Genomic DNA, 26,793 nt, shown 5'->3' with positions numbered 1-26,793 from the left:
GGGCTCTAGAGCTGCTTGACCAGCGACCGGCCGGCTGTCCGGGCACTCTGTGTTTTACATCTCCCTGTGTGGTGCTGATGCAGAGTGTGTCCCCCTTTGCTGAGTGAGAAGATTCTGGTCGGCTGGTCTGTGATGCAGAAAGCCTCCTTGGCCCCCTGTGTCATCAACGTCAGACAAGGACGCTGAGGGGTGCGTGGCTTGCCCCCGAGCACAGTCCTGACGCTGGAGTCTGGGGCTCTGGGGTCCCTGTGCTGTGTCACAGATCCTGTGCTTGTGTGTTCGTGGAGGATTGTGTGTAACAACAGCCTGCACCGTGAGTGTGTGACCCAGCCTCTTCCATGGGTGGGAACGTCATCCTCACGGCCGCCCTGGACCTGATTTCATGTGAACTGCAGTTGACAGGCACGGTGTGTGTCCAGTGCTCGCCTCCCAGGCCAGGTGCTACAGGGGCCCCCACAGACACCAACTTTTCAGAGCTGGCTACACTGCAATCCTCACCCTGCATGCAGCTGAGCACATGAGCGGTGTGTGGGACCCCGGGCGGCTGCCAGGCTGGGGGCCAGCCAGCGGGAGCTCCAGGCCCAGCCTTTGTGTGGCTCTGCGCCCTGCAGCAGGTGCATCATCTCCTAACTGCCTCTCAGACCTTGCGGGAGAGCGCAGCGGGGAGCAGCCTGTCAGACATGGGGAAATCCTCAGTCCTGGCCCCGTTAAACGGGAGGGCTGTCTGTCTCATTTCATGAGAGCCACGGGACACAGCTTCTTGTGGGAACAAACCTGCAGCTCTTTGCTAAGAGTTAGATTATCCAGGAAGTTACTTGAGTAACTCCGTGTAAATCCGTGCTCTCACCACGCCACAGATTGCATCTGTCTCAGACTTGCACGCCTGTGCAGCACATTGCATTGCATGGTATTTTCCTGAGATGTAAAGGGCACAACATTAACTTGTTATATGAGCCACAGGAAGTAAGGCTGTGAGGACCTCCAGGCAAATGTGGCATGCTGAGTCCACGTCCGGCTTCTCATGACACCAGGCAGAATGACCACACAGGAACAGAGGGTCATCTGCCCAGAGAAACTGAGGAGGCGTGAGGACAATACAGTAACACTTAAAAAAATTATTTTTAAATTTGAGTATACTTGACACAGGATATCCCCTTCAGACCTTGTTTCCTTCATCTGAAAAATGGTGTCAATGTGTGATGTCTGCGCTATCCAATATGGTGGTCACAGTCACGCAAGCGCTTCAAGTGTGGACAGTGCACCTGGCCACTAGAATTCAAATTTTGATTGACATCACTGATTGATACTTACTGAGCCCTTGGGACCAGGAGTGCAGTGTTGGATGTACAGGCTTCGCTCCAGCACTCTTGACGCATCAGATACAGTACAACCCTGCTCAGCGTGGCACCACCAGAGAAGGCTGAGGATATGGGGTGGAGTGAAACCTTGAAAATGATGTTTTAGGAATAGATTGTCAGCTGGAAGACCCTGGACACAGGAGACGGAGGATGTAATGAGCAGCCGTGCTTCTCTAAAGCATGTGGTGTTGGTGTCATGCTCACGGTTACTTAGGCTGGTGCTCACGGAAGACTCTGGGTGTTGGTTGGATGTATTCTCTTTGACCCCAGCTGCCTGTGGAGTGCCCAGCACGATGCCCCCCACTTACTCTCAGCAGTTGCATGCTGTCCTAGAACAGGCAGGTTGGCGGCATTGAGCTTTAGGAGTAACTGTTGAGTGGAAGGGCCCCTTCAGAGAGGAATGGATGCATGTGTGAGCCCCACATTCCGGCCCCTCAGCCCAAGCTGCGGGAGGCAGAGGCGGGCACACAGCCCTTTCCTAAGATCGAGCGCCGGTGTCTTACCCATGGCAGCAGCTGGGAGGAGCCTGTCAAGATTAGGTATGGCTGCCATTTTTGAACACAAATTGCCCTCAGGAAAGTCACAGGTGAGTTCTACCATGACTGCTTGTGATTTCTCTGGGTCCTTATATTCTCCTGCTTGAGGTCCCAGAAGAGCTACGCGCCTTGCTCGCAGAGACCGTGGCGGCTGTGGGCAGGAGGGCTGCCTTGGTGGGACCTTGTACTGAGCAAGTGGACATGGTGGTTGGTGGCGGGCGGTGCAGCGTCTGGGTGGGAGAGGGAGAATGTGGGGCTGGAGTGGAGGGATCACAGGGTGGGCACACAGGGCCGTTGAGGGTGAAGAATCACTTGTCACATAAGCTGATGTGTGTGTTTGCCTAAATCTGTGGCTCTCAAGCTCTTTCTTCCCTGACACAGCTTGGCCACGTGACACAGACACCCCCGGAAGGGCCTCCTCCGCTCTAGTGGGGTGCGATTGCCATAGCACGTCCGGGCCTTGGGGGAGGGTTTCCTAGTTCTGCGGAAGGCGCCGGCAGAGCGGGTGCCCCTGCCCCAGGTGCAAATCACCGAATCTGAGAGGAACGCCACGTTACCACTCGGGTCCCCCCCAGTAGTTCTGTGCACCGCCTGGACTCCCGGACCAGACAGGGTTCAGTCTAGAGCTGCCACATCTGACAGGGGTTAGCTGGGGAAGACAGTGCCAGTGCTGTGTAGGGCCAAGCTCCACGCCTGCCTCCCTTCCCTTCCTCCCCGCAGTGTCAACACGGCACCTGGCCTCTCCTCACGCGCCCCTCCGGTTCCCGTGCCCTGACCTTTTGCGGGGCCCTCATCGTGTCACCTTGAGTTCAGCTTGTCTGGATGAAAACACCACCAGCACCAAGGTGGTGGTCGGATCGTGCAGTGTCTGATGGATCCAGACTCCGTTTCTGCTTCTGGAAGGGGCACTTGTGGAACGGAACCAGCTGCATAGTTTGGAGCTAAGATGCACGCTAGGGATGCACCTGCACCTCCATTGTGAACATTTCTCTGCTTTAACAGTCGCTAGTGGTTCCTTAGAAAAATTAATCAGAAGCAGCATGCTTGATTATGCCACTGGGGAGGAGACTGCGGGTTGAGACACCTGTCAGGGGCTTTGCAGCGGACCAGCCAGCTTGTGCGTCTGGGGGCTCACGGGTGCTGGGAGCACGGGGGCTGTGCACCTGCAGCACCTGGTCGAACTTCACTGGGGAGACTCACGCTCGCATCCTCCACGCAGACCACGCAGGACGCAGTGTGTCACGTATAGGACCATTCCTTTTTTTGAGGGAGACTATTTCTTAGGCCTGCTATTAACCTGTAAGGCTTTTTGGAAATTGCTGGAAAAGTCCATGAACAAGTGTATTGGCCATGGAATGAGAAGGAATGAAGATTCGCAGGGAGCGCAGGGTGTGTGCGTGTACATGTGTGCACGTGTGTATCCGTGTGTACGTTTTCCTTATCTGACCTGGAAGGTGAGGGGCCGTTGAGGGAGAGAACAGTGCCAGAGCGATGCCAGTTTCAGACCCGGCTGATGAAGAATCGACACCTGGTGCGGGAAGCAGAGTTAGGCGTTGACACTGACCTTGTGCTGGGTGGTTTGGTGTGTCATTGATCCCTGACTGTCCCACACCTGCTCTTCTGCATCCCAGCTAAACAGTCAGCTTCACAGGAGTGGGAGACGCCATTTTGAACTTTTAATTCCACATTCTGTATTTACTGGGTTCTTATTTGATTATTGCTTTATTTTCTGTCTCTTAGATTGGTTTAGATTCCACTCTGTCTTTTAGAGTGGAAAGTTGGTAATACTGTCTTGTCTGCAATTGATGATACTTGGTGAGAATTATTATTCTTTCCCCGGTGTGGAGGGACAGCCAGGGCATGGAGGAGGGTCACAGAGGGAGGCTTCGTGACGACAGGTCCCACCTGTCCGAAGTGGCTGTGTAGGTGGCTGGACTGAAGGTGGTGGAGGGCAGGCCCTGGGCTTGGGGCTCCTGTGCACCCCTCTCCTCCCCCACGTCCTTGCTCCAGGATAAGTAATGCCTGTTTCCAGGCTGGGAGTTTTGGAGAAATGGTTGCAGCTGCCTCGGTGGAGAATTCAGGACAGAAGTTCAGCTTTTACTCTGATTGAGTTTAGAATGCATCATCATAAATCCCCACAGAGATCTCTTCATTGCAGATGCCTTCAGTCTGTGCTTACAGTGCTGAATTTTCTGGGGAAAGCCATTTCCTTATTTTCACCTTCCCTTTACTTATCAAAGATATTTCCTTCATCATTTACTACCAAACTGTGACTGTAAATACAGACTTTTCTTCCCCATTCCTCTTTGTGACTCATCTTGGATGAAAGCATCTCTGCTTAGGTTCTAAAAGGCAGGCCCAATACACCGCCCCAGTGGCCCTCCACTTTCAGGCTCTAATTGCATCTAATATTTTAAAAACCATCACAAAAATTGGTGGGCCCATTTGCCTTATTGTAGGAGTCCCTTGAGTGCAGCTTTCAGGATACTCCCAGGACCCATTAGGGGCATATATTAAATAGATCTGCATTACCATTCTGGAACAGCATTTACAATGAGCACACCTGCCTTATTAACCTTTCTGATGAAAAATGTATGTCATCAAAATTTTTCTGTATTGTTTAATTTGTTAGATCGTTCTGGGCATGAGGACTCTGTGCAACACTGAACGACCTTATTAGGACAACACTTGCTGCAGTTAATGAGACACCTTTCGCTACCTGAACAATAACCAAATGTGTTTTATTTTTGTTTTGAAACAGGTTTTGCCTGGCATTTTGCAGAAGCATTGCTGTATCTTACCAGACAGGAATACAGGTAAATATATTTTATTCTTCTGGTTTGAGAGGATAGGTTTTATGTCAGTGGAAAATTTGAGAAATATTATTGCATAATTTAGGTATCTTGTTTTCTTCACTGCTGTTTTAGTGCAAGATTGTATATTGACCAAAACAAGCAAAGAACTGGATTGTTCAGTTTTGTGGTGAGATATAACCCGAGCTCAAAGATCTGTTTTTATTTGACAGAGTAAATAGATTTAGGTGATAGTTGTCTTAGAGTTTTAAGAGAAACTGGTTGTCTTTTGAAGTTGAATATATGAGTTTCAAAGTTGTTGATTTTGTAGACTGTGCTTACTCATTGAGGAAGAACATCGTTGTTGGCTAGCATGGACTGTGTTGGCCGTCTGTTTGCAGTCAAGGCTTTGCCTGCAGCCAGGGTGAAAACACAGAAGGATGGGTGTCTCGCAGTGGGAGATTATATGTCATGTGACTTCTCACAGATGTAGGTGGCTGGAGGTTTGCATTACTTTTAAGGAAGCATGATGGGGGTGGGAGTGAATCCTGAAAAGAAAGCTTTGGAACTTTGTTGTGTTAAAGTTCAGAAACAAACAAACATGAAGATCACATGGAGCTTGTTGTCCTATGGGCCTTCATCTTAGTTACTCTCCACTGTGGGGTTTCTGATTTAGGGCATTTTCATCAAAGAAATAGCAGGCCCTGGGGAAAAGATATGGAATGCTCTGTGTTTTCTGCCAAGGGCTAGTTCTGAGAATTACTCCTTCCTGGGATCAGCTGTGTCCTATCAGATATGTCTGTCTGCATCCCGGGATACTTGTGTTGGGTATGAAACAGAGCTGTGCTGACATTTCCTTATGTTTTCCAGCTTTAATAAAATGAACCATAATGGACTGTGAGAGTCAGAAGAGTTTAACGTGTTGGGATTTACTCTGCTTTTAATATAAACAGCATATTAACTAGCTAGTATGGTTACTGAAATCTAATTCTTAAGTGGTCAGTAAGTTATTGTTTTATATTATGTATTCCAATGTAAAACACCAAGTATTTTGGGAAAATAGGATATTTATTTTTTTTACTTATGATCGTGGACAGATTATATCACCAACCCTATTGTTTCATCAAAAATAGTCCATAGAGTGGCCCCTGTTATCACCCGTTCAAATGTACATTGGCTGTGACTTTGAGCACGCTTACTTACAGGGAAGTTTATTGAGAACATGGTTGGGTATTTTTTGAGCCTCTTTCTATATTCTTCTGGAAGTCTTGCTTAGTAACAAAAATGTATGAACAGGTCACATACGAAGAAACAAAGATTTTTGTAAACTGTGTCCATCAACAATAGTGATTACAACAGAAGGAATGATTAGTTTATGTCTTTCAGGCAAGTTTCTGATTCTGAGAAGCATCAGAATTAATGACAAAATTAAAAAGTTAAATACCATTCTCTGGGAATCTAACTGGATTTTAAATGTTGAAATGAGCTTTCTGTATTTTTAGCCACTCTGTTATATAAGAAGTTTCAAGTTAATATGTGAAATCCTGCCAAATTGAGATGTTTTATTTGCTTTCTGTAGGAATCCCAAGTAATCAACCTTTAGAGCCAAGAAAGCATCCCCCCCAGTAAGACTGGAATATCGAGGACATTTGCTAGGCAATTTTCTTTAGAAGATTTTTTTTATTATAGAAGTAATTGTAGAAGACCCAAGGCTATGACATTAGGCATGGATTGGGAAAGGAATCATACCAAATGAGAGGAAAGAAGAGTCGGCTGAAATAACTCTTTCAAAGTGTCAGTTCATTCAGAATTGAATGATGTATGAATTCTTGTTTTTACCATGTAATGTGACCCAGTATGTCTGAAGCTGCTTAATTACTTAGGAAATGTTTGGAAATTTCTTCAGACTCAGATGTAACGGTTATTGCTTTTGCATTTTAATGACATAAAGGTTCCTTATGAACTTGAATGAACGTTTTTTTACTTTAGTGGTTATATAGAAGCATTTTCACATTTTTGGTGATGGTCGATGTTGGAGTGGGTCAAGAGTTTTAGTTTGGGAAGATGAAACGGGTTTTGGAGATGGACGGTGGAGATGGTTGTACGACCTGAGTGTGGTGTCACTGAACTGTACCCTGTACCCTGAAAAATGGTTAAGATGGTAAATTTTACATGATGTATGTTTTTCCACAGTTCACAAGTAGGACAACTTTGGGATGAGCCGTGGCTATCATATTGTTTGCTTTTTGATCTTTAGTTATTTTTGAAACACTGTATATACTCCCTTAACTTATATTTGCCATAGCAGAGGACCTGGGAGAAGATACACGTACTTTCAGGTGATTTTGCTGTTATGGAGCTAACATACTCTGCAGAACTGGTGTTGAACTATGATGAGTGACATCAGACAGTGCATGGAAGTGGTCCTTCTCTGGCTTAGACATGACAAACATCATTTTCTCTTGGTATTTTGATTACTCATGATCATTCTGGTTGATGATAAGCAGAGCTGGAGTGATTTCTCGTGACCAGCTCTGCAAACTGCCTAATTTTTCATGTTCTTCTCAGGGACAGAGAGAGTTGGGGAGGCAGCACGTGTTTATGTCGTGAAGGAGAAACACTTGCATGACCACAAATGCACATGGAGGCTCTTCTGCACTTTAAAGTCATTTACGTCAGGCTCTGCTTCCAGCCACTGTTCCCTTTTCTTGTTTCGGGGACCGTTTGACCCTTCATCTGCCTTCAGTTTGCCCTCTCTCTGGAGAGCCCCGGTGTTGAACATGTGCACGGGACAAGCCCCTTCTGCGGGGATGCTCTCGGGGAAGGATGGCTGATGCGTGACGGACCGCACAGGTGGATGGTTGGCAAATGCCATACCAGCCTTTATCACAATGGCTGCTGAGGCGTCTGTGGGCATCTTGGGGGAGCGGCCTCTGACCGGCATGCGGAGTGAGGGCTGGTTTTTCCATGGTTTGTGTCCCTGTGCGGAAACCGGCTCCCTGCGTCTGAGCTCCAGCTGGCTGGTCTTTGGTGGGACCCCAGGACATCATGCAGTTACAGTAGTCCCAAATGGTGCTCGTTCTTGTGTGGTTTAGAACCTTTTTTGAGCAGTGACTTCTTCACAAACATCATTTAATTATGATCGGCTATTTTCCACACTTGAATTAGCCTGTCTGTGAGCTTTTATAGGCAGTTTGTACTGTGAAGGTGGTGGAAATCCGAGAACATTGGTTCCTTGCTGCCCGTGACTCACAGTGTAAGCGGTTGGCCCGTGTCTCATGACATTAGTGTACGGTTCATAACCAAGAGTAGGTAACACATGGAGGCAGCCTTCCATGAAACAGACCTAGACTATGGGTATGTTTCCCGAGTGGTGAGGATTTGAGCAGTGAGGGGGTTGGGAGGTACTTCGTGCTTGGCTGGTCGGGCTCCCTTGTCTTGATCATCACTGCAGTGCTTTATCGCCATGCCATTTGGGAAAGTCGTGAGCTTCGCAGATACTCCTGTATTCAGGGGGTTCTGACCCTGAGCTCCACTGTCACATGGCATTTATCCCGTGTCCGTCGGGAGACAGCCTATTCGACTGTGAAGAATAATGAGAAGTTTCAGGAATGAATTGATTTGCCGTCAAGCTGTGGTACTACCTGTGCAGAGTTTGACATTAGCTACTGAGCCAGGAAACCTCAAGCAGGTGAAGTAGGTGGTGGCCTTTGATTTTTGAGAGATGCTGTACCCCTACTTGACAGAATGAAAAATGTGAAATAATTTGTACATAAAAATTGGGGTGGAAAGATGTGAAGTATTTCCCACACATTCTGTGGAGCTGACTTCCGTGTGTTCGTGGTATTCACGGAGGGCATCAGTGTACTGAGTGGTTATTGCCGGGTCCCTGCCCGTGAGAGGCCGGTCAGTGTTCAGCGGCGAGAGTGGGGGCAGGAAGCCCCGGTTTCTGTGCTATGTGCTCCCACCACTCATTGCTGAACGTGGGTCCAGGAGGTGTTCTTGGTCCCCTACCCTCAGTGTCTGGGAAGAACTGGCTCACCCGCACCCCTGGCTCCTGTCTTTGTTTCCACGTTGTCCGGCCCGGGGTGTTGGTCTGGGGGGTACGTGCGCTCTCCCTGTGGGACCACACTCTTCAGTTGTGTATCAGCTGAGTAAAATCTCGACTTGCAGTTGAATGTTACAGGGTATTTAGTTGAAAAAATCTATACAGGTTGAGGAAATATTTTTTATAATTTCTATTTGGAGGTAGGGTTTAAATGCACTATTACATAAGGTTTTGGAAGCTTAATTACACATTACTGAACCCCTCGGTGAGCATGGCTATTGAAATATGGATGCCCACTGGGGCCATTTGCAGACAGAGTTCAAAATGGCAGAGAGAGCAGACTTGTTGAAATAGCAGGGGTGACGGTGTTTGGTCAGTCCAAATCCCTGTTTCTTCAGAGCTGAGATTTTAAAAAGCTTTTAATTTCATGATGGGCACATCCGGGAAAGTCAGTGAATGAGTTTGCGCTCTTTGCCTCAGCCCTGTCTCAAGAGGACCTAGTTCCCAATCCCTGGGGGCGGGGGAGGCTGGTGTGTGGGTGGGCGCAGTTTCACACCCAGCGGGCGTGTGATTCCCGAGCTCTGCACACAGCCATGTCACCCAGTGTTGAACTTGAGCTCTGCAGGGACAGTGGACGTCACACCTTGTATTTCTACTGTGTCTCTGGTTTAAAGGCTCTTTCGTGTCAATTGTGGCGAGTCCTTCAACTTCCTTGTGTGATAGGGAACGTCGCCCCATTTTGCAGATGAGTGAGGAGATCCAAAGGTACGAGTGACTTTTCCATGTTGTTGCACGGCTTCTCAGTACTTTGCTGGGACGCAAATATGTGTGTTCACTTTACGTCAGTACATGACACCACAGTGACCCTTAATGAGTCCTTACCCAGGTGTGACTTCCCTACCAAATATGGTGCCAGACAGGCGGTTCGGGCCAGGGGTGCCGGTGAAGGGCCACCAGCTCGGCCTCTGGAGCCTCAGGACCAGCTGGGCAAGCACTCTAGAAGGCTTTGGTGCCAGAAAGATGTCCAGTTAAGTGGGACATTTACCCCCATGGCATGCTGAATGGTTCTCAACATGTCAGGTGATTGACATTTGAGCAGACTTGGTTAAGGGTGAAATGTCATCTCAGTCAAAGACCAATATTTCTGGTAAGCTTCCTTTACCCAGATACTGAAATTATTTATAAAAGCTTCTGAGGTGTGCAGGTGGGATGACTTGGGCTGTGGCTTGGAGTGGGGATGGCAGGGGCGGCCGCGAGAAGGTGAGGGGGGCAGAGGAGAAGCCAGGAAGACGCCCGCCGTGCTCAGCTCGTGTCTCCATGGCCGCGTGTCCACCAGCTGTGGACAGAAACAAATCCTCATCTGCTGGAAAGGACTTTATTTCATAAACTGACTTTATGACTTCAGTAGAAACCAAGTCCTGCTATTTAATCACTGCCAGAATGAAAGTTATGGATCAATAGTTTTAATGCCAAAACGGGTTTTTTTTTTCCCACGTGGCTTATTCCTAACCTGAGGGCCTACTTCTTGCCTAACTGGCATCTCTGTGCTAAGTAGAAAAATGTCACCCCTTTGGGAAGGTGTGATGAAGCGGAGTTCTAGACACCCTCATCCCGGGAGCTGGCGTTTCTGTGCAGAGCAAGTGGATATATTTACTGACTGAGGTTTGTGGTTTGGTGGCAGTTTCATGAGGAGACATACAGTTCTGTGGCTCGAGGCTAGATGTGGTTTGGATTCATCTCCATCAGCTGTTTCATGACCAAACCTGGCATCTGAGCCCACCTGTTTTCATGATCCCCCTGAAAAATCCCTGGGGCTGCCGTCTGTGGGGCCGACCTGGGGGGCTGTGAGGTCTTCGCTCCCTGAATGCCAGGGGGACCCGAATTGACTCCTCGCTTGGGAATGCTCAGCTTTGTGTGCAGGTTCTTGCTCTGGGGAGGTCGGAAGCGTGGATTTCTGTCCACCTCCTCGTCCGCGAGGTGCCGGGTGTGGCTGGGCGCTGATCCCAGGACTGCATTCCACGGGAGCAGAAGGGACGCCAGGTGCCAAGTGAGGCCGCCATGTTCATGGTGCTCGGCGTGTTTCAAGAGCCCCGTAGAGATACACAGGGTCTGTGGAGGAGTGTTGCCTGAAGTTAGGGGAAGTCTGCCCCTATGTCTCAGAGCCATGGCTCCAGGGTGTGTCCTTGCATGCATCCCGGGCGCACGTCCCCTGTGTTCATGGAGCAGGGCCCTGGCGGTGTCGTCCACCTCTGAGGAAGCTCATTCCTGGAGCGCTGACGTTGCGGGGATTCTGGCGTGATCTTGTGACTGAGGGTGAATTTCCATATCCATCTACCGTCTGTCTGTCATCTGTCTGCCGCCTGTCCACCTCTCTGCAGCTCTGTCCATGTGTTCCCTGCCCTCTTCGTCCTCTGCCTCAGTGTCTCACTCATTAGTTTGTGTTGCTATCGTGCAACAACAAATGATTGTAGGGCCTGTAATTTGTAAGCGACCTTAAATTCTTTCCAGTGTGAGACAAGATACACCTGCATCTGTATAAAATTGATGGGCTGTTATCAACCTAGGGTTGATCATTAAATCCAACCTAAACCTCGTTAGCAGCCAGAACTGAAGAAGGAAAGGTCTTAAGTGAACCTCGTGTTATTGTTCCCGAGCCGAGTGCAGATTGTTGGCACGGTGGTGGTGGAGATGGCATATGGGGATTTGGTTCCGGGAGCCGGGGCCTGAGCTCCTGAAGGGCTGCATCGTGATTGGGGTTAACCTGGGTGATGCGAGGATCAGCACCCTCCTCTGGGCTCACATCTCCTGGAGAACAGGGCAGTGCCCTCGACTTCCACTGGCTGGGAAGGAGCCCGTCCCTCCAGGTCTGTCTCGTTGGGCACAGGAGGGTGTCAGATGCCCAAAGCTTGTGGAGCTGCCATTGTTTCCTTCTGAGTAAACTGTCCTGAGCCGCACGTGCATGAGGGAATGGCTGCAAGTCTTGTCGGTTTCTCCATGGAAGACTCGGGTTTGGACATGCGTGTTCTTTCCTGGACACGGCTGCAGACACGCAGCCCCTAGCAGGGAGCAGGAGAGGGAGCGGGCCAGTGCAGACGCCCCCGAGGCCTGATGTGCTCATGGCACTGCTTTTCCTTGGTAGCTTCAGCGGCCCTTGCCTTGGTTGTTTTCGGCTTCCCCGGGGGTTCTCACATTTCCAGAGGCTGGAAGTCCACAGTCAGGGTCCCGGAGGATTCGAGGCTTGGGGAGGCCTTGCAGAGGACCCTTCTCACCTGCAGAGAGCAAGGAGGTGATCTCTCTCATGCTTCTTTCCTGAGGGCCCCTCCCTCATGACCGAGTCACCTCCCGAAGGCCCCCGTCCTGATACTGCTGCTTTGAGGGGTGGGCTTCAACAAGGGAGCTTTTTGGAGGACACAGATGACGAGTGTGTAGCCGCCCTGCTCTGAGCTACGCACACTTACCCAGGTATGCTCTTCTCCCTGGAAGATGTTAATTCTAATATCTACAGCACCGGACGGTTGGGTGGGTCATTGGTTGCAGACGTCTTTCCAATGGGGAGAAGCTCAGTTCCAGGTGAGAGAAGCTTTCTTGGGGGTGAGAGGGGCTGACTGTGTGCAGAATTCTCTGCCCCTCCCCGTGATGAGGGGGATCTGTTTCCCGACCCCTTGAATCTGGGCCAGCTGTGGCTCTGGGACGTGCTTTAACCTGTAGAACAAGGTGGAAATGATACTGCCCTAGTTCTTAGCAAGGCCTCCCAACGTGGCCATTTACAGGAGCCTTGGGGGGAGGGGCTCCTGGGGGATGACCGATCACAGGGAGAGAGGCCATCCCCGCTGAGCGTGTGTGTGTGTGAAGGCACCTGGGATCTTCCAGTGCCTCTCACTGGCTGCTATGCGGGGCCCAGGCAGGACCAGCCAGACCGCTGCCCGCAGAGGGACAAGCCGATGGGTGGCGGTGGTTCTGAGCCTCGTGTCTGGGCTGGTGTGTGGGGCATTGGTTGATGGGGGGCACTCGTAGTGGCCACTGCTGAGAAGGGAAGATTGCTGTTCACTGAGTTTCTCCTGTGTGCCAGATGGTACGCCAATGGTTTTGTCAGGGAGAGAGAGAGAGGGAGCACAAGCAGGGGGAGGGGCAGAGGGAGAGGGAGAAGCAGGCTTCCCAGCGAGCAGGGAGCCTGATGTGGGACTCGATCCCAGGACCCTTCACTGACGGAGCCACTCTGGTGCCCCGAGGACCTGAACTTCTGAGCCAGTTCCCGTGTTAGGAAAGTGTGTTTCCCCAGGAAACCTTATTCTTTACCCCAATTCTTTGTCTTTATCACTGTCCTGGGACAATGTCTACAAGTCCATCTGTTCTCCTGTGAAGTAACATTGATCAGAAATGGGTAAATCCAGATTGAACGACTGTGTGATTGTCCCAACTCAGAGACCTCTCACTGTGGATACGTTCTGTGCAGAGACCAGTCCTTGGGTTGGTTTTTTCTCTGAAGCTGTGCGTGATGAGTGGAGTTAACAGAGGTATTTGATGCTGCCCCTTGGGAGTTGTGGACTTGAAATCCAAATGAATTTTCTCAAGTGTCCGGGTCTCCCCAGATTTTAAATCTCAGTCTCTGAATTGTGCAGCTATTGTGTGTGTCTGTACAAGTTCATAAATTTTGATTAAGGTTCCTCTTTTATTTTAGAGATTTTATTTATGTATTTGAGAGAGAGAGAAAGAGTGAGGGGGCAGAGGGAGAAGCAGACTCCGGGCCGAGCGTGGAGGCCGACACGGGGCTCAGTCTCACGACCCTGAGATCATGACCAGAGCCAAATGTTTTAAAATGTTGCTCTGCCATTTAGGTGTAGTTAGTTCAGGTTTCTTAAAATTTAGAGGCTGGTGCTTTTCTGTCAAGCTCTAGTGGGAAGTAGGGTTTACCAGTTGGTCGTCCTGTGTGGCTCGACAGCCCGAGTCAGCTTTTGCCTGTCTCATTGGGCAGAGTGTGCGGATGTGGTTCCTTGGGAAGGATGGTGCATTAGGCTTCATGGTGTGTCATGTCCACTTCTGCCCAGGGGTGCGGGGGTCTTGAACAGGAGTTCACAGCAGTCTGTTCTCTGAACAAAGAACTACACTAATACCTTTGCAGATAACCTGGCAGTTCCTATAGATTAGTTTTCAGGAAGACAATTATGTTGACCCACATGGTTGTTTGGCTTAAGTTCTCAACTAAAGATGTATTACTCCATCCTCTTCGTTCATAGGATTTTAGATATACAGGTATTTGGGTTATCACAGAGCAGCTTGAATTGAAGATACAATGATATGGTATATTTTGTGAGCTAATTAAAAATATCAAAGCATATTATTTTATAAAATATCCTCAAATCCTATCTATAGACAGCACTTTAGAAGCCATATTTTGGGAGTAAAAAATCTTCACATGTAAAAACACACTATTAATACAAAATTGATAATGATTTGATACTGTAATTAAAGTTGTCTTGCTGTATTAGCGGGAGGTTGTCCAAGGATCCTGCCTGAGGTGGCGGAATGCGGGGGTTGTTGGATGCGGCCTGCGACATGTCCCAGGAGGAGGCCTGAATGTATTTCACAGTCTTCTGCCTTCCGTGAAGAATGGGGGGCCGGCCGGGGTGGGGCAGGGCAGAGAGGGGAGCCCATGAGTCCACCCTGCCCATGAGCAGCCGGGGAAACGCAGGTCCCCTGCTCTGACGTGGCCCTGGGCTCCCCAAGGAGGGAGGCAGTGTGACCGTGGGGAATGTGGGGCCTGGACAGGGGCTGGTGTGGAGCAGTTCCACGTGGGATGAGGGCGCGTGAGCGTCGCCCCTCCCAGCATCTGCCCACGGTCTCCTGCCCCGGCCTGGGCTTTATCCAGAACTCTTCCTTCCCTTTGCTAAGAGGTGTCTTACACTCAAAATGTCTTTGAGCTTGGGGAGCCGTTTCAGTACCTCCTCCGTCCCGCGTCTGTAGCTAGCCTGGGGTGGGGGGCCCGAGCCCACCCCAGCTCAGTGATTCTCGGGAGGACTCCCAGGACCCAGCGTGTAGTTGTGCTGATGGGAAAGCAGGCAAAGGGAGAGGACAGAGGGTGTGCACAGGGGACCAGGCCAACTTCTGGGCCCATCCCGCCTGGTCCTGCAGGACACGCTATGTGCCCCACAAGCGATTATAGGACACCTGCAGAGCATCGTCCCCAGGAGGCTGTAGGGACCAGCACCTGGGGTTTTATGGGGAGCTGGCCACACACACACACACACACACACACACACACACACACACACACACATACATACATATCCTCTGCCTGGCTTATCCAGACATGCAGACTCCCCAGAGGAGAGCACGTGCTTGGCACGGATGGTATCATTTGGACTAACAGTTTAGGCATAAAGAGCCCACTCATCAGTCTGGGAATGGCCTCGGGCAGGTCTCCTCCGGCCTTGTCCAGTTAGCTGACTCTGAGCCCATGCAGTTGCCACCAGGCTGCCCCCAGCCCGTCCAGAGGGAGCCATGCTGTGGAGGCTACGACCCCAAAGTGAGTGCCTCCTCGCCCCTGCCATCAGCTCTTCTCCCCCGCATGGCCCCGCCAGCTCAAGCGGGCAGTGAGCTCTATGTGGCACGACTGGCCAGAGGGACATGGGCCTTTCCTTGGTTCCCGTCGGGCACCCCTGGGTCGGGGCTGCCCTTTCAATCCCGGATCTGCCGTGGGCCCCAGGGTTTGTGCACCTTGTGGCTGGATGCTTCAGGCAGGTGATTGCTGATTGTCGGCGCATGGCCCGGTTTCAGTGTTACTGTATGTGTGTTGGCGGACGTGGGAGAGGCTATATGCGAGCAGCTTGCCAGATGCCACTTTAAACCAGAAGCCGACTCTGCCCTCAACCTGCTCGAGGCACCTGCCCTGTCCTCAGAGAGGCTTCCAGTAAAGACAGGCAGTTCCTGAGCCGCTGGTGGGAGTGGATGCTGGAGGCTCCTCGAGTCCTGCTGGATTTCTGGTTCTGAGATTGAAGACAGTTTTAATATTAGCCTTGAAAACATTAGATTTCATTTTATTAGTTTTTATTGAAGTATCGTTGACACACAGTATCATCAGTTTCAGGTATATAACATGAGATTTGACAGTTCTGTGCATTACGACGCACTCACCACAGTAAATGTCGTCACGATCTGTCGCTTACGATATGACCACGTCATTACTGACTTGGTCCCTATGCTGTGCTTTTCAACCCCGTGACTTTTTTATTCTGTAACTGGTGATTGCCAGAGGGGAGAGGTTTCAGAGGTACCAACTTCTAGGCATTTACTGTAAAAGTACTCTGCATTAAAGGTAAAAGCTTTTTTTAAAACTGTGAATTTATTCATCTTTGATGGAACTTATTAGAGAGTTTTAAAAATAAAGTTTTAAGCACTTCCCAAATACGAGGTTCAGGGTGATATTTTGGTGTGTTTTGTGTCTGAGAACCTTTTATTATCTGCAACTGCAAACCATATATAATAGAAGTAGTTTGAGTATGTATTTTAATATCCTTGCTTTAAAGTTCAATGAAATCATCAGATAAAGACAGTGATTGATTTTTCCAACAAGGGCTTGCTTATTTAGCAGGTGCAATTTCGTTGCTAAACAGGTATTCAGGTGGCACATAAATCATGCTGCACACACTATAGCAGCCATTCTCTCAGCTGTGAGCTGGATAATGTGCAGGAATATTAGAACTGACACACAGATAATGAAAAAGGAAGGAAGGAAAGAAAGAAAGGAAAGGAGGGAGGGAGAAAGAAAAAGAAGGAAGAAGGAAGAAAGAAAGAAAGAGCCTCTTTGGGGAAGTGAAGCCAGGGTCTTGTGCTGCAGAAAAGCTGGGGACCGTGTGTGGTGCCCAGGGCTGGCTCCTGGAGCTGGGGACCGAGTGGGGTGCCGTGCTCTGCACCGAGCCGAGATGTCCTTGACCTGTCAGAATGGCTTGGTCTGTAAGTGAGGAGTTGGACCCCCCATCAGAGTGGTGCACGGGTTTTATTCTTGCTGGAGGGACGTGCAGAGCCTCTGTTGGAGGAGGCCTGTGGTGGCTTTGTGAGGTCTACTGGGGGGACCACTGATCTCCGGTAGGGTACCCCTGGGTCAGGACGGCACCTGCCCGATGCCGGTGACCCCCTCATACATGGTGCACAGTGCACAGTCTGTAAAAACATTTTTAAATTGAACTGAACTGAATATGGGCTTTTATCAGATGACTGGTGCCCTGTTAGGGGACGTAATGGAGGAGAAAGGCATAACTAATTAAGGGAAAATGTTTCAGAGAGTAGTGTTTAAAATAATTAAACAATCAAAGACTGCCAAAGGTCTCAAGTTGATTAGCTGCACGCCTGGGGACTGTAGCAGCTCACAGCAGGAGAGCATGGCCGGTAAGTGACTTCAGGGTCAGTTCGAGCAAACACCCTCTTCCAGAGGGACCGGCTGTTACGTGCCCCTCAAGTCAGGGAAAGATGCCGTTACCGCTGCTCTGGGTCGGTTCCCACATGTGCATGAGCGTAAAGCCGAGGTATAGTGTTGGTGACTGCACACAGCGGCGTGTGAGCTCAGGAACAGGTGTGTGCAGAGAGGGGCTCACACAGTATTTCTGTACCTTGCAGTGAGTGGGGATGCGTCGGCATGTTCATGGGGCCAGCATTAGCCGTCTCTCTGGCTGTCCGATGGTCGTCTCTGTTCTGAGGCAGAAGGACACTGATTCGTTCCGTCCACGTGCAGCGCTTCACCAGCTGTGAGCGTAGAAAGACAAGGTCTCCTGTCCTCAAGGCGTGCGTGTTTTCATCGGCGCCACATCGTGGCACAAAGTGCTGGCTGCCGCGGACGGGCCGGGAGCCTGGCCTGGAGCACGGGGGTGGAGGCTGTCTGGGGGGTTTGCGGAGCAGCAGGCTTGCGGTCACTGCTGAAGAGGCACCAGCCTGGACGGGCGTGGATGGGCGAGCCTGCGGGTGCTGGTCCCTGCTGGCTCCCTCCAGATTGTCCTTAGTGACTTGTGAATAAAGCCCTTGGCAGGTGGATTTCCACTTGTGTGGATCAGGACAGCCACAGCGGAGTGTGAGGGCCACGTGCAGTGCTGTGTATTTTGTGTACGGAATGGGCTCGCCTCCGGTCTCTGAACGGAGGTGGGCCAGCCAGGCCCAGGGAAGGGCGCCGTGCTGTGTGTGGTGCTGGGAAGGGGTGGCTTTGTGGTGGGCCCAGGACTCTGGTATGGGCAATCCTACGGACGCACATACAGACAGCTCGGTTAGTACTCCTAGGTTGTCCACATGGGCCACAGAGCAATTCTGCAGCTTCTGTCTGAAGGTGGATTAGGGTTCTCTGGAGAAATGGAAGGAGTAGGATGCAGATGTGTACACACAAACATGCAGACACGTGCGTGCACGCAGATGTGCTTGTATGTGCACGCACACACCTCCATACACACCCCCACGCACGTGCACAGACGTGGTACATTCACACGGGCGAGGGAGCCCGAGTGCTGTGTCACTAGGCATCTGGCGCCCACGGTCATGGAGGCAGGCAGGTCCCAGGACAGCTGACAGTGTGGTCCGTCTGAGGGCAGGAGGAGAGTCGGTGTCCAGTGTGGAGCCGTCAGGTAGAGTCCCTCGCAGTTTTCTTATTCGACCTTCAACTGGACGCAGCCTACCCATGCTGGGGAGGGCTGGCCACTTTCTCAGTCACCAAGTCAGATGTTAATCTCATCTGTAAACACCCTCACAGACTCACCCAGAACAATGTTGGACCAGATAGCGGGCCACCCAGGGTCCAGCCACAGTGACACAAAAAATCCACCATCCCAGGTCACACCTGCGTGGGAGCCCGGGCAGGCTCACCTGGACCCGCCCGTGAGCCCTGGTATCTGGGTTGTGAGTGGTCCTGAGGCAGGAGCCATCGTGGGTGAGGTCCACAAAGTGTGGCCTAGTAGGGTCCGTGGTTGAGCGGGGAGCAGCTCACCGACCACGGACTCCTGCTTCTGCCAGCAGCATTGTCAGGAGGAACCAAGGGCTCCAGGAGGGGGTGTCGGCCACCCCAGGAGTCCTGCTGCCAACACCCACCCTGTGGAGAGCCTGGAGGTCCAAGAAGCAGGAAGCGCCTGAGGACGTGGTCTCCTTCCCTCGTGGGGTCAGGCTTCGCCACGTGGAGCCCCTCGGGCTCGGCTCAGAGGGATGGTGTGTTAGGCACATCTTGTTTTCTGTTTCTGCGGCTGTGACATCCGGGGACTTGTGTGCTCTGCAGGGGCCGCTCCTTGGGGTGGGGGAGTTCCTGGGCACGTCCACCTGCCACCCTCAGCCCGGGGCCACGTGCCGGGCAGCGAGGGGCCGGCCCTGACAGGATTCACACTGTCCAGTCCCCAGGCTGCCACAGCCCCAGCCCCGCCCGTGTCCCGAGGAAACCACAGGGAAGGCTTTGCCTGTGTTTTCCTCTCCCCACACGCCCGGTGCTTCCCCGTGTGGCCCCTGTGGCCGGGAATCTGTGAGTGGAAACTCCTTCCTCAGGTGGTCATTTCTGTGTCTGTGTGCTGGCCACCCCCCCTTAAATCCCCGGCCAATTTGAGACAAGACTCTTGCCTGAAACCTGGGGCTGGACGGCAGGGACCTCAGAACCCACTGGTCAGCCGGTTGATGGAGACCGAGCGAAAGTCCGGACAGATGTGCCAGGTGCCGTGTGCTCTGGGAATCCTGTCCAGCGGAGACCGTGCTCTTTACAGATGGACGTCAGCCACAGGAACGGGGACGACTGAGGGTTTGTGGGAGGCTCCGCAGTGAGAGCACTTTCTTCCACGACGCACCCGTCCGATGAGTCACAGATACCGGGGCCCTGGCGTCTGGTGGGGCATCAGATACGTGCTGGTTCCCAGGTTGTTAGTTCTCCTGGATACATAGGGGACGCGCTTGACAGACTTTTGTGAACAGGACGTAGGGGCCACGTCAGGCACGTCCTTTAATGGGTGGCCAGTTCTGAGGAACTTCACGAGCAGAGCCCTCCCGGGGGACCCGTGACTCACCCCCAAGCACCGACCTCCCCGTCATAGATCGAACAACGTTGTCCATTCGTGTTCCTCTTGGAGGGACTGTGGCACGGATGCAAGGAGGAAGGGCGGTGTGTGGTGGTGAGCCCCTCGGGGAGGGCTCCACGGGGGCACCGGGACATGTGGTCAGGGGTCGGAGTTCTGTTCTTGGCAGTTCTTAGAGGTCCCCTAGAAATAGAAGCAGAATTGAGGAAGGAAAGACAACAGACTTACGCTTCAGGAGCGCACACGCCCCAAGCAAGGCGCACGCAATGTGTGGGCCGGCAGATGTCTCTGTGATGCATTTGAATGCAGGGGGCCCTGGGACAGCGTGGGGGTCAGGGATGCCCCCCCACACCTGTGCAGTCGAAAATCCACGTATAGTGTCGGACTCCCCCAAATCTTAGCTACTCATAACCTACTGCTGACCGGAAGCCTTACGGATCACATAAATCGTTGATCCATGCACGTTTTGTATGTTACGTGCATTATAGCTGTGTTCTTGAGACAGAGTGAGCTCGAGAAAAGAGAATGTGATTAGAAGGTCATAGGGAACAGAAGATTCTGCTGCGTTTATGGAAAAGCAGCCCTGGCTAAGGGGACTGCGCAGGTCAAACCGTGTTGTTCAAGCGCCCGGCGTTCGCAGCATCATTCCAGGTGGGTCGAGGCTGTGGGACCCTCTGTGTCGGAGCCCACTGGGTGGTGCACATGTCAGTCTGCTTGCTGTCGTGTACAGCTCTCCGCGTAGCCTCCTAGGTGGGGTCTGCCTGGGGCATGTTGTGTGCTGATCTGTCAGGGCAGCGAGCATTCCTCGTGGCTGAGGGAAGGACCTGGCGTTGGGAGTGTCAGAGAGTCCTGCGATGGCCCCATGTTCGCTGTCCAGCCCACGGCCCTTGAACCAGAGTTCGGGTCCACGTGGCCATATTACGCCTGCGGGTGAATCCTTTGCTGTGCTACACTAAAGTCTGCTGGGGGTGATGCCTGGACCCGCTGTCCTCAGTGTGGCGGCGTGCGGGCAGCTGCCCTGGAGGAGCGGTGGATGGCCCTGAGTCGGGTGTGCAGACGCTCAGCAGATGCTCATGGGACTGCCTTGGTGACGCTGGGGTGACTCGGGGCCACACCCAGACCATGGCATGACGCTTGTCACTTGGAGCTGAAAGCAACAGGACGCATACGTGGGGGCTTAGTTGGTGATGGGGCCGGAGAGCACCCTCTGTTCCTTTCTCACCCAGCGTGAGGGTCTCTGCGTGTGTTCCTGGAATAAGAGGAGCCCCTCCCCTCGGTACAGGTAAGGCCTGGAGCCATGGGGCGCCAGGGTGGATGGCACTTAAAGAGGATGTGTCTCAACGCCTGGCTTCATGGACAGTTTCCTGTGTGCACGTGGGGGCAGCATTGGTCGGGGGCTGACACGGGAAGACCCCCGTGTGTGTCCTGCAGACGTTTGCCCTGATGCCCTGCGGCCGTCCAGCGACTGTGGGGCCCGAGGCTAAGGGCGCCTGTGGGGGGATTGGTCTGGGCTGCCGCGGTTCATGTGGCGAGTTTTTTTCACCCTCAAGTGGGAAAGGATGCATCCGTGTCCGACGTCATTGAAATGCGTTGAACAAGTTACTTTTGTCTATGTGGTTTTGTTTTCTCATCTCAGAAATTAACTGGTCTTTCTATTGCGATTCTGATTCTCCGTGCTGTGTTCCAAGGAGGAGTGGATTGGTGTGCATCTGCATCATGGTTTTACTGGGTATTTCAGCCTGAGACAGGCCCCCTGATGTAAGTGCAGGGGTTGAAGGCTACGGATCCTGAATCACGTGTGCAAATCCTGGTGTCTTTCTACAGCATTTCTAGAAATAACTGCACAAACCGAAGCCACACAGCACCCCATCTTCCTAAAGGAAGCAGAGACAGCAGAATCCAGTGCCTCCTGTCGGTCCTCACATGTTTACCGTGTTTGTGCAGTGCTGTGTGGCTTCTGCCGTTTGCCGTGTCTGTGAAGGCAGACGAGGTGTCTGCTTGGGGCTTACAGGGCTTTGGGGAGCTGGCTGGGGGCACACACAGTGCAGTCGGGGTCCACAGGGACAGTGTGCGATGCATCAGGAGCCGGCAGGACAGGTTTGCAGAACATGCTCGAGGCTGAGTTTTACGTGAGCAGGTGCCAGCTGGGCAGGCGTGGAGAGCGTAGGTCGTGGAGGAACGAGGCTCAGAGACTCAAAACAGTAGGGCACCTGGGGCTCGACTGCCATGTAGGACTCAGCGAGGAACCAGAGGATACGGAGCGGGGGAGAGACACCAGAGCGGGTGTCACTGTTCGCGTGGACGGACGCCCTCGGGGGGTCCAGAGCCGTAGAGATGTGCACACTTGGGGCGGTCGCCGGGAACTGTTGGTGGGAGCGCGTGAGCAATGGTCCCGTCCTCGTGAACGCGAGGCTCAGACGGACATCGGTTTGTGTGATGATGGAAGGGAGAGCTCTTAGTCCAAAAATTCCCATGGGGATTGCACTGAGGGAGGATTCTGTGGGCGCTGGAGAGGGAGGCGCGGAACAGAGTGTGCGCCGTCCTTCAAGGCCCGGGAAGGCGGCAGAATCACAGGGAAGGACTCCCGGGCGTGGGCAGGGGCCGGAGAGTAGCTGCAGCACAACAAACCCGTGTGCGTGTGTGGAGGAACCTCGTGAACCAGCGTACACGGGAACTGGGGTGAGGGCCTTGAACTTCTGGCACAGTTGACCCCCATCTCTGAGGGCCACATGAGCTGCGGACACCAGGCAGGTGTGTGCCCACAGCGTCTACACCAGCCACACCAGCCTGAGGAGGGGTCCCCTGTCCCTCTCTGGCCTCACGGCTCTGGGAAGCAACCGGATCACGGGCAGTAAGATGCCACCTCAGGCTGCTTTTTAAATTCCCCCACTCGGCGGAGATGCTGGGGCTCTTGATGCCGCCGCTACGGATCCTGTGACCTGCGGCCCCTGGAACGCAGCCCACCACCCAGGTTCCCCGCATCCATGCGGCCTCCCTCATCCTCTGGCATTGAACTTTCCCCTGCTGCTCATCGAATGGATGGAACGCAGTGCCCGCCCTCCCCTGTGTGCTGTGGCCCCACCAGCCGGCACACCGTAGTGTCCACACAGGAAATGGCCCCACGTGGCATTTTTCTCTCTTTAAAACCTTTAGAATCCCATTATACCTTTGATCTCCATTCTTTAGGGATCTCAATGAAGTGGGATATATCTAGAAGCCTAGAATGTTGCTTCTCTCCTCCAGCTGCCGGCAGTCTTTAAGACCCTGGTTCCGTTCACTGGACTCCTTTTGGGCAGTCCTGTCAGAGACTTTGAGCAGTACCGCTTGGTCTCTTTGGGTGGAAAGAAATTACAGGATTATCTGCCTTGTGCGTATTTTATTATTTTTATTTGAGGAACATTCTCTTACCAGAAATGCCATCTAGGCAACACTCAAGTGAAAACAGAGGTCTGGAGACCTCCATGTAGGGTGGGAGGGTTTTCCTGATTGCTGTCCATCATCAGCACCCCCCACCCCCGGGGTATCTGCACGCTCTGTTGGTCCAGACACTGCACGCTGCTGGCTGGGGCCTCACACGGCTGCGGCCCCGCGGGTGGATGGGGATCCCCCTGAGCGCGTGAGCTCGGGATCTCACACGCTCAGTAATTCCCTGGAGGGCTGGTGGACTTGATATCCCTCTTCGGGTTTTTAAGGTTTTTAAGGAGGAAATTTCTCAGAATATAGAGAGAAAACCCGGGAAATGGTTCCAGGTTAGAGAAAACCGGAGGTGTGAGGAGGGAGTGCGGTGTGTGGTCTCGGCCGATGTGCAGGAGCAGGAGGCAGGTCCATGTCCTGCGCTGACCACGGAGATGCCCCCGCTGTCGGGAAACATGTTGAGTCACCACGCTGGGATCCAGCATCAGGTCCGTCCGCTGCTGTTCTGTCTGCAGTATCGTCTGAAGTGGTTCAGAAAACAACAAGGCACAGAAGACCGAGAAAGAACCATCCACGTGAGAAATCGTCATGTGGGGCAATCTGGAGATAAATCCTCTTTCTGCAGCTTTTCTGTACATCAGAAATCTTTGCAAAATTAAATGTTGAGAAACATGAGGATGAAGAAAATGAAGGTAACCAACAGGTTGGAAGAAATTCAGTGTTTTGAGTTCTTTCAAAATCAGCCTTTTTAACCTGATTCTTCTGCCTGATTTTCGACTCTCTCGGGGGAAGGTAGAGGGTATTGGGAATGACATGGCTAGGGTGTTTCGCTCCCCTGTGAGGAGATGGGGAAGAATTGATGTTTTCACTGAGTCCTTCTATGTTGGCCCATGAGGGCCTCTACAAGACTGTCCACTTCAATTCTTGCCAAAGCCCCGTCTGGTGGGGGTGATGTGGAGAACAAAGCAGGAGGAAAGGCAGCTACGATGACACTTCCTTGCAGCCTGCAGCCCACTGACCGGCCCTGGAGGCAGGCAGCACAGAACCTTCCTCGAGGAAGCTCCCCGCTGTCTTAACGTCACTGCCTCGCTGCGGGGAGACACATCCTCAGCTTGACGATAGCCAGGCCTCCAGGATCCTGTGAGTTCTCTCTCGCAGATCAAAGGCCTTTTGGAAACCTCCCTGGTCTTTACCTCCCCCAGCTCCATAACCAGTCGCTCCTCACAAACCCTGGGGGGCGGGCAGCAGCCCCTCCTGCCACGGGTCCTGCCCTGTGCTTTCATGAAGCACCTTTTTGCACCAAAGATGTCTCAAGAATTCTTTCTTGGCTGTTGTGGGCTTGCGACCCCACCAACACTCTAGAACCCCGTCAAGCGTGCCATCCCTCTCCTCTGAGGGAGGGGGCTGGGGCTCCCGGGGGCTTCGCACACCCTCGTACACAAGAGTGGTTGGGTTGGGATCCACTGTCAGGTCCGTCCGCTGCTGGACTCCTCCCCGTGCCCTGCTGCACCCCCGGCCTCTGAACCTACACCCACACAGTCCCCAGGGGCCAGCGAGTCCTCGGTGGTGTGGGCGTGGCATGGGGACAGGGAAGCCATACTCTGCATGTGGCCCACTTCCTCCTCCTCCTGCCCGCCCAGAGTCGTGGGCTCTGCACATGTGCTTGTGTTCCTGCCGGAAAGGCTGAAGGGGCCAGTGGGCAAACCCTGGAAGGATGCCTGCTCTGCTCCCCGAAGACGTCCCCTGCTCAGTGGACATGCACTTATTTCCCCAGGACCACCGCTGAGCTGGGTGGCGTGCCCACCCACCTGTCTGCTTGCAGAGTGAGCCTGGCCAGAGGCAAAGAGCCAGGTCATTAAAGAACACTTGGGGGAGTCACGCGGGCCATCCCAGGAGCCGTGCGGGCCACCCTCGGAGCTGTGTGGTAGCGGGAGAGCTGGTGCTTCATGAGGAGTTTGCAGATGCCTTTATTTTGTGGGGAAATCTGTGTGAACAGTGGCTGACTAGGTGGGAGAGGACAGTCAGCCACTGTTCACACAGATTTCCCCACAAAATAAAGCCCCCACCAGGAGGAGGCCCCCAGCGGTGCCTGGGAGGATTCCCATCAGTCCTTTCCACCAGCTCGGGCCGTTTAACATTTCTCATGGTGCCAGTGCACGATCAATACCGCCCTTTCTAAATGCCTGCCCTTATTTTGAAGTTTCCTGCAGGCCCCAGAGCTGGTAGTCAGGCGTCCGTGCCCGTGGGGACGTCCTGGCGTGCTGACATTCTCCATGAATATCCCGAAATACCAGTCACTCGCAAACAGGGCCCCTTCACCGGGGTGTTCTTTCCAGACCTAATAGCTAGCCTGAGGGTGATGCTGCTGTTCGGTTTTGCAAAACACGTTATTACTTACAAAGGTTCTCTGGTTTATTGGGGCAACTCTTCAGTGTGGTCAGGGAGGGGCTTAAGCTGCCTTTCCTGCCACCTCTTTGAGGCCTCCCGCCGTGTGTGTGCTGAACGCATCACACGTGCGTCACCGGCCCGCAGACTGGGGAAGGATGCAGGCATGTGCTGGGTCTTCACCGCTGATCCAAAACCACGGCGCCTCTGCATCCAAAACCATGTTGGGATCAAAACATAAGTGACGTTTTCAGTCTTCCGTTGTTTAAAAATCTTGTCTAGTTGTTAACTCGTTTGTCCCCAAATAACCGTTCTCCATGAGTACATAAGGGAAGCTGCGCTGAAGGGATGCTCGCTAGTACAGGTTTTCTTGAATGTCGCAAGGGTCACAGGTGGGACCCTCAGCTGCCCCCCCCTGAGCCCCCCACCCTGAGCTGCAGGACGTGTGATTTCCCGCATTCCTGTGGCCTTGCTGGGATGGGAGCCCGGGATGCAGGAGCCCCACGGTAGCTTCTCTGCATCTCTTCTTAGAGAATATTGTGACATGGAGTAATTAGACTTGGTTTATTCTATTCTGTAAGAAAGCGCAAAGTATATTGTAGTTAGGACCACCTTGCAATGCTGACCAACCAGGTAAGACTTTTATGTTTGCATGGGGAGCTCAGTTTGTGTTCAGATAGTTACACAGAGTTTTAATGATGAGCCTTGTACTGTCCCAGGTTCTGGGGAGTAGAGGGAGGGCAGCGTCTGTTCTCCGAGTCAGCAGCTCACATGGGGGACGAGGGATGTGGCTGTGCAGAGGGCCCCGCTCTGACTTCTGTCTGCTGCAGCCACAGGCACTTTTCCCAGAGTGGTCGAGCAGGTTTTGAGGATGGGCAGACATTCTCTGGAGGACAGGGTGGGAAGCAAGATCCATGTGGGCAGAAGAAATGGTCCAAGGCCTGGAGTGTGACGCGAGGTATAGTGGGACGGGAGTCGGTTAGTTGGGGTTGTGGTCAGGCAGGGTCTGTGGGCTGGAGCAGGACCCAGGAGGGCCATCGAGGCTGCATGCAGAAGCCCCTACTTCTCAGCACGCTGCTGGAAAGGCGTTGTGCGGCTGGTGCGCAGTCTGGTCAGAAGCTGTAAGTGGCTCTGAGGCCACCCCAGGGCCCTGGCCGGGGGTCTGTCCCACCTTTACACTGTTCGGCCTCAGGCCCGTGGAGCTCTTGGAAGAGCACAAGCTGCAGCAGAGACCAGAGGAAT

The 26,793-nt window shown here is 52.6% G+C and overlaps 1 protein-coding gene across 1 annotated transcript in view; it reads left to right on the top strand.

Annotated features, from left to right (window-relative positions):
- Positions 1-26,793, top strand: part of DLGAP2 (DLG associated protein 2) — an 808,900-nt gene that overhangs the window by 173,794 nt on the left and 608,313 nt on the right. The window contains exon 3 of the mRNA XM_035726383.1: positions 4,656-4,710. Within this exon, the coding sequence (XP_035582276.1) occupies positions 4,656-4,710 (55 nt within the window). The remainder of the gene's footprint in view (positions 1-4,655; positions 4,711-26,793) is intronic.

This window comes from Zalophus californianus, chromosome 2, assembly GCF_009762305.2.
Source record: "Zalophus californianus isolate mZalCal1 chromosome 2, mZalCal1.pri.v2, whole genome shotgun sequence".
NCBI classification, from domain to species: Eukaryota; Metazoa; Chordata; class Mammalia; order Carnivora; family Otariidae; genus Zalophus; species Zalophus californianus.
The sequence above is the reverse complement of the archived record's forward strand: the minus strand, read 5'-3'. Positions and strand labels throughout refer to the sequence as shown.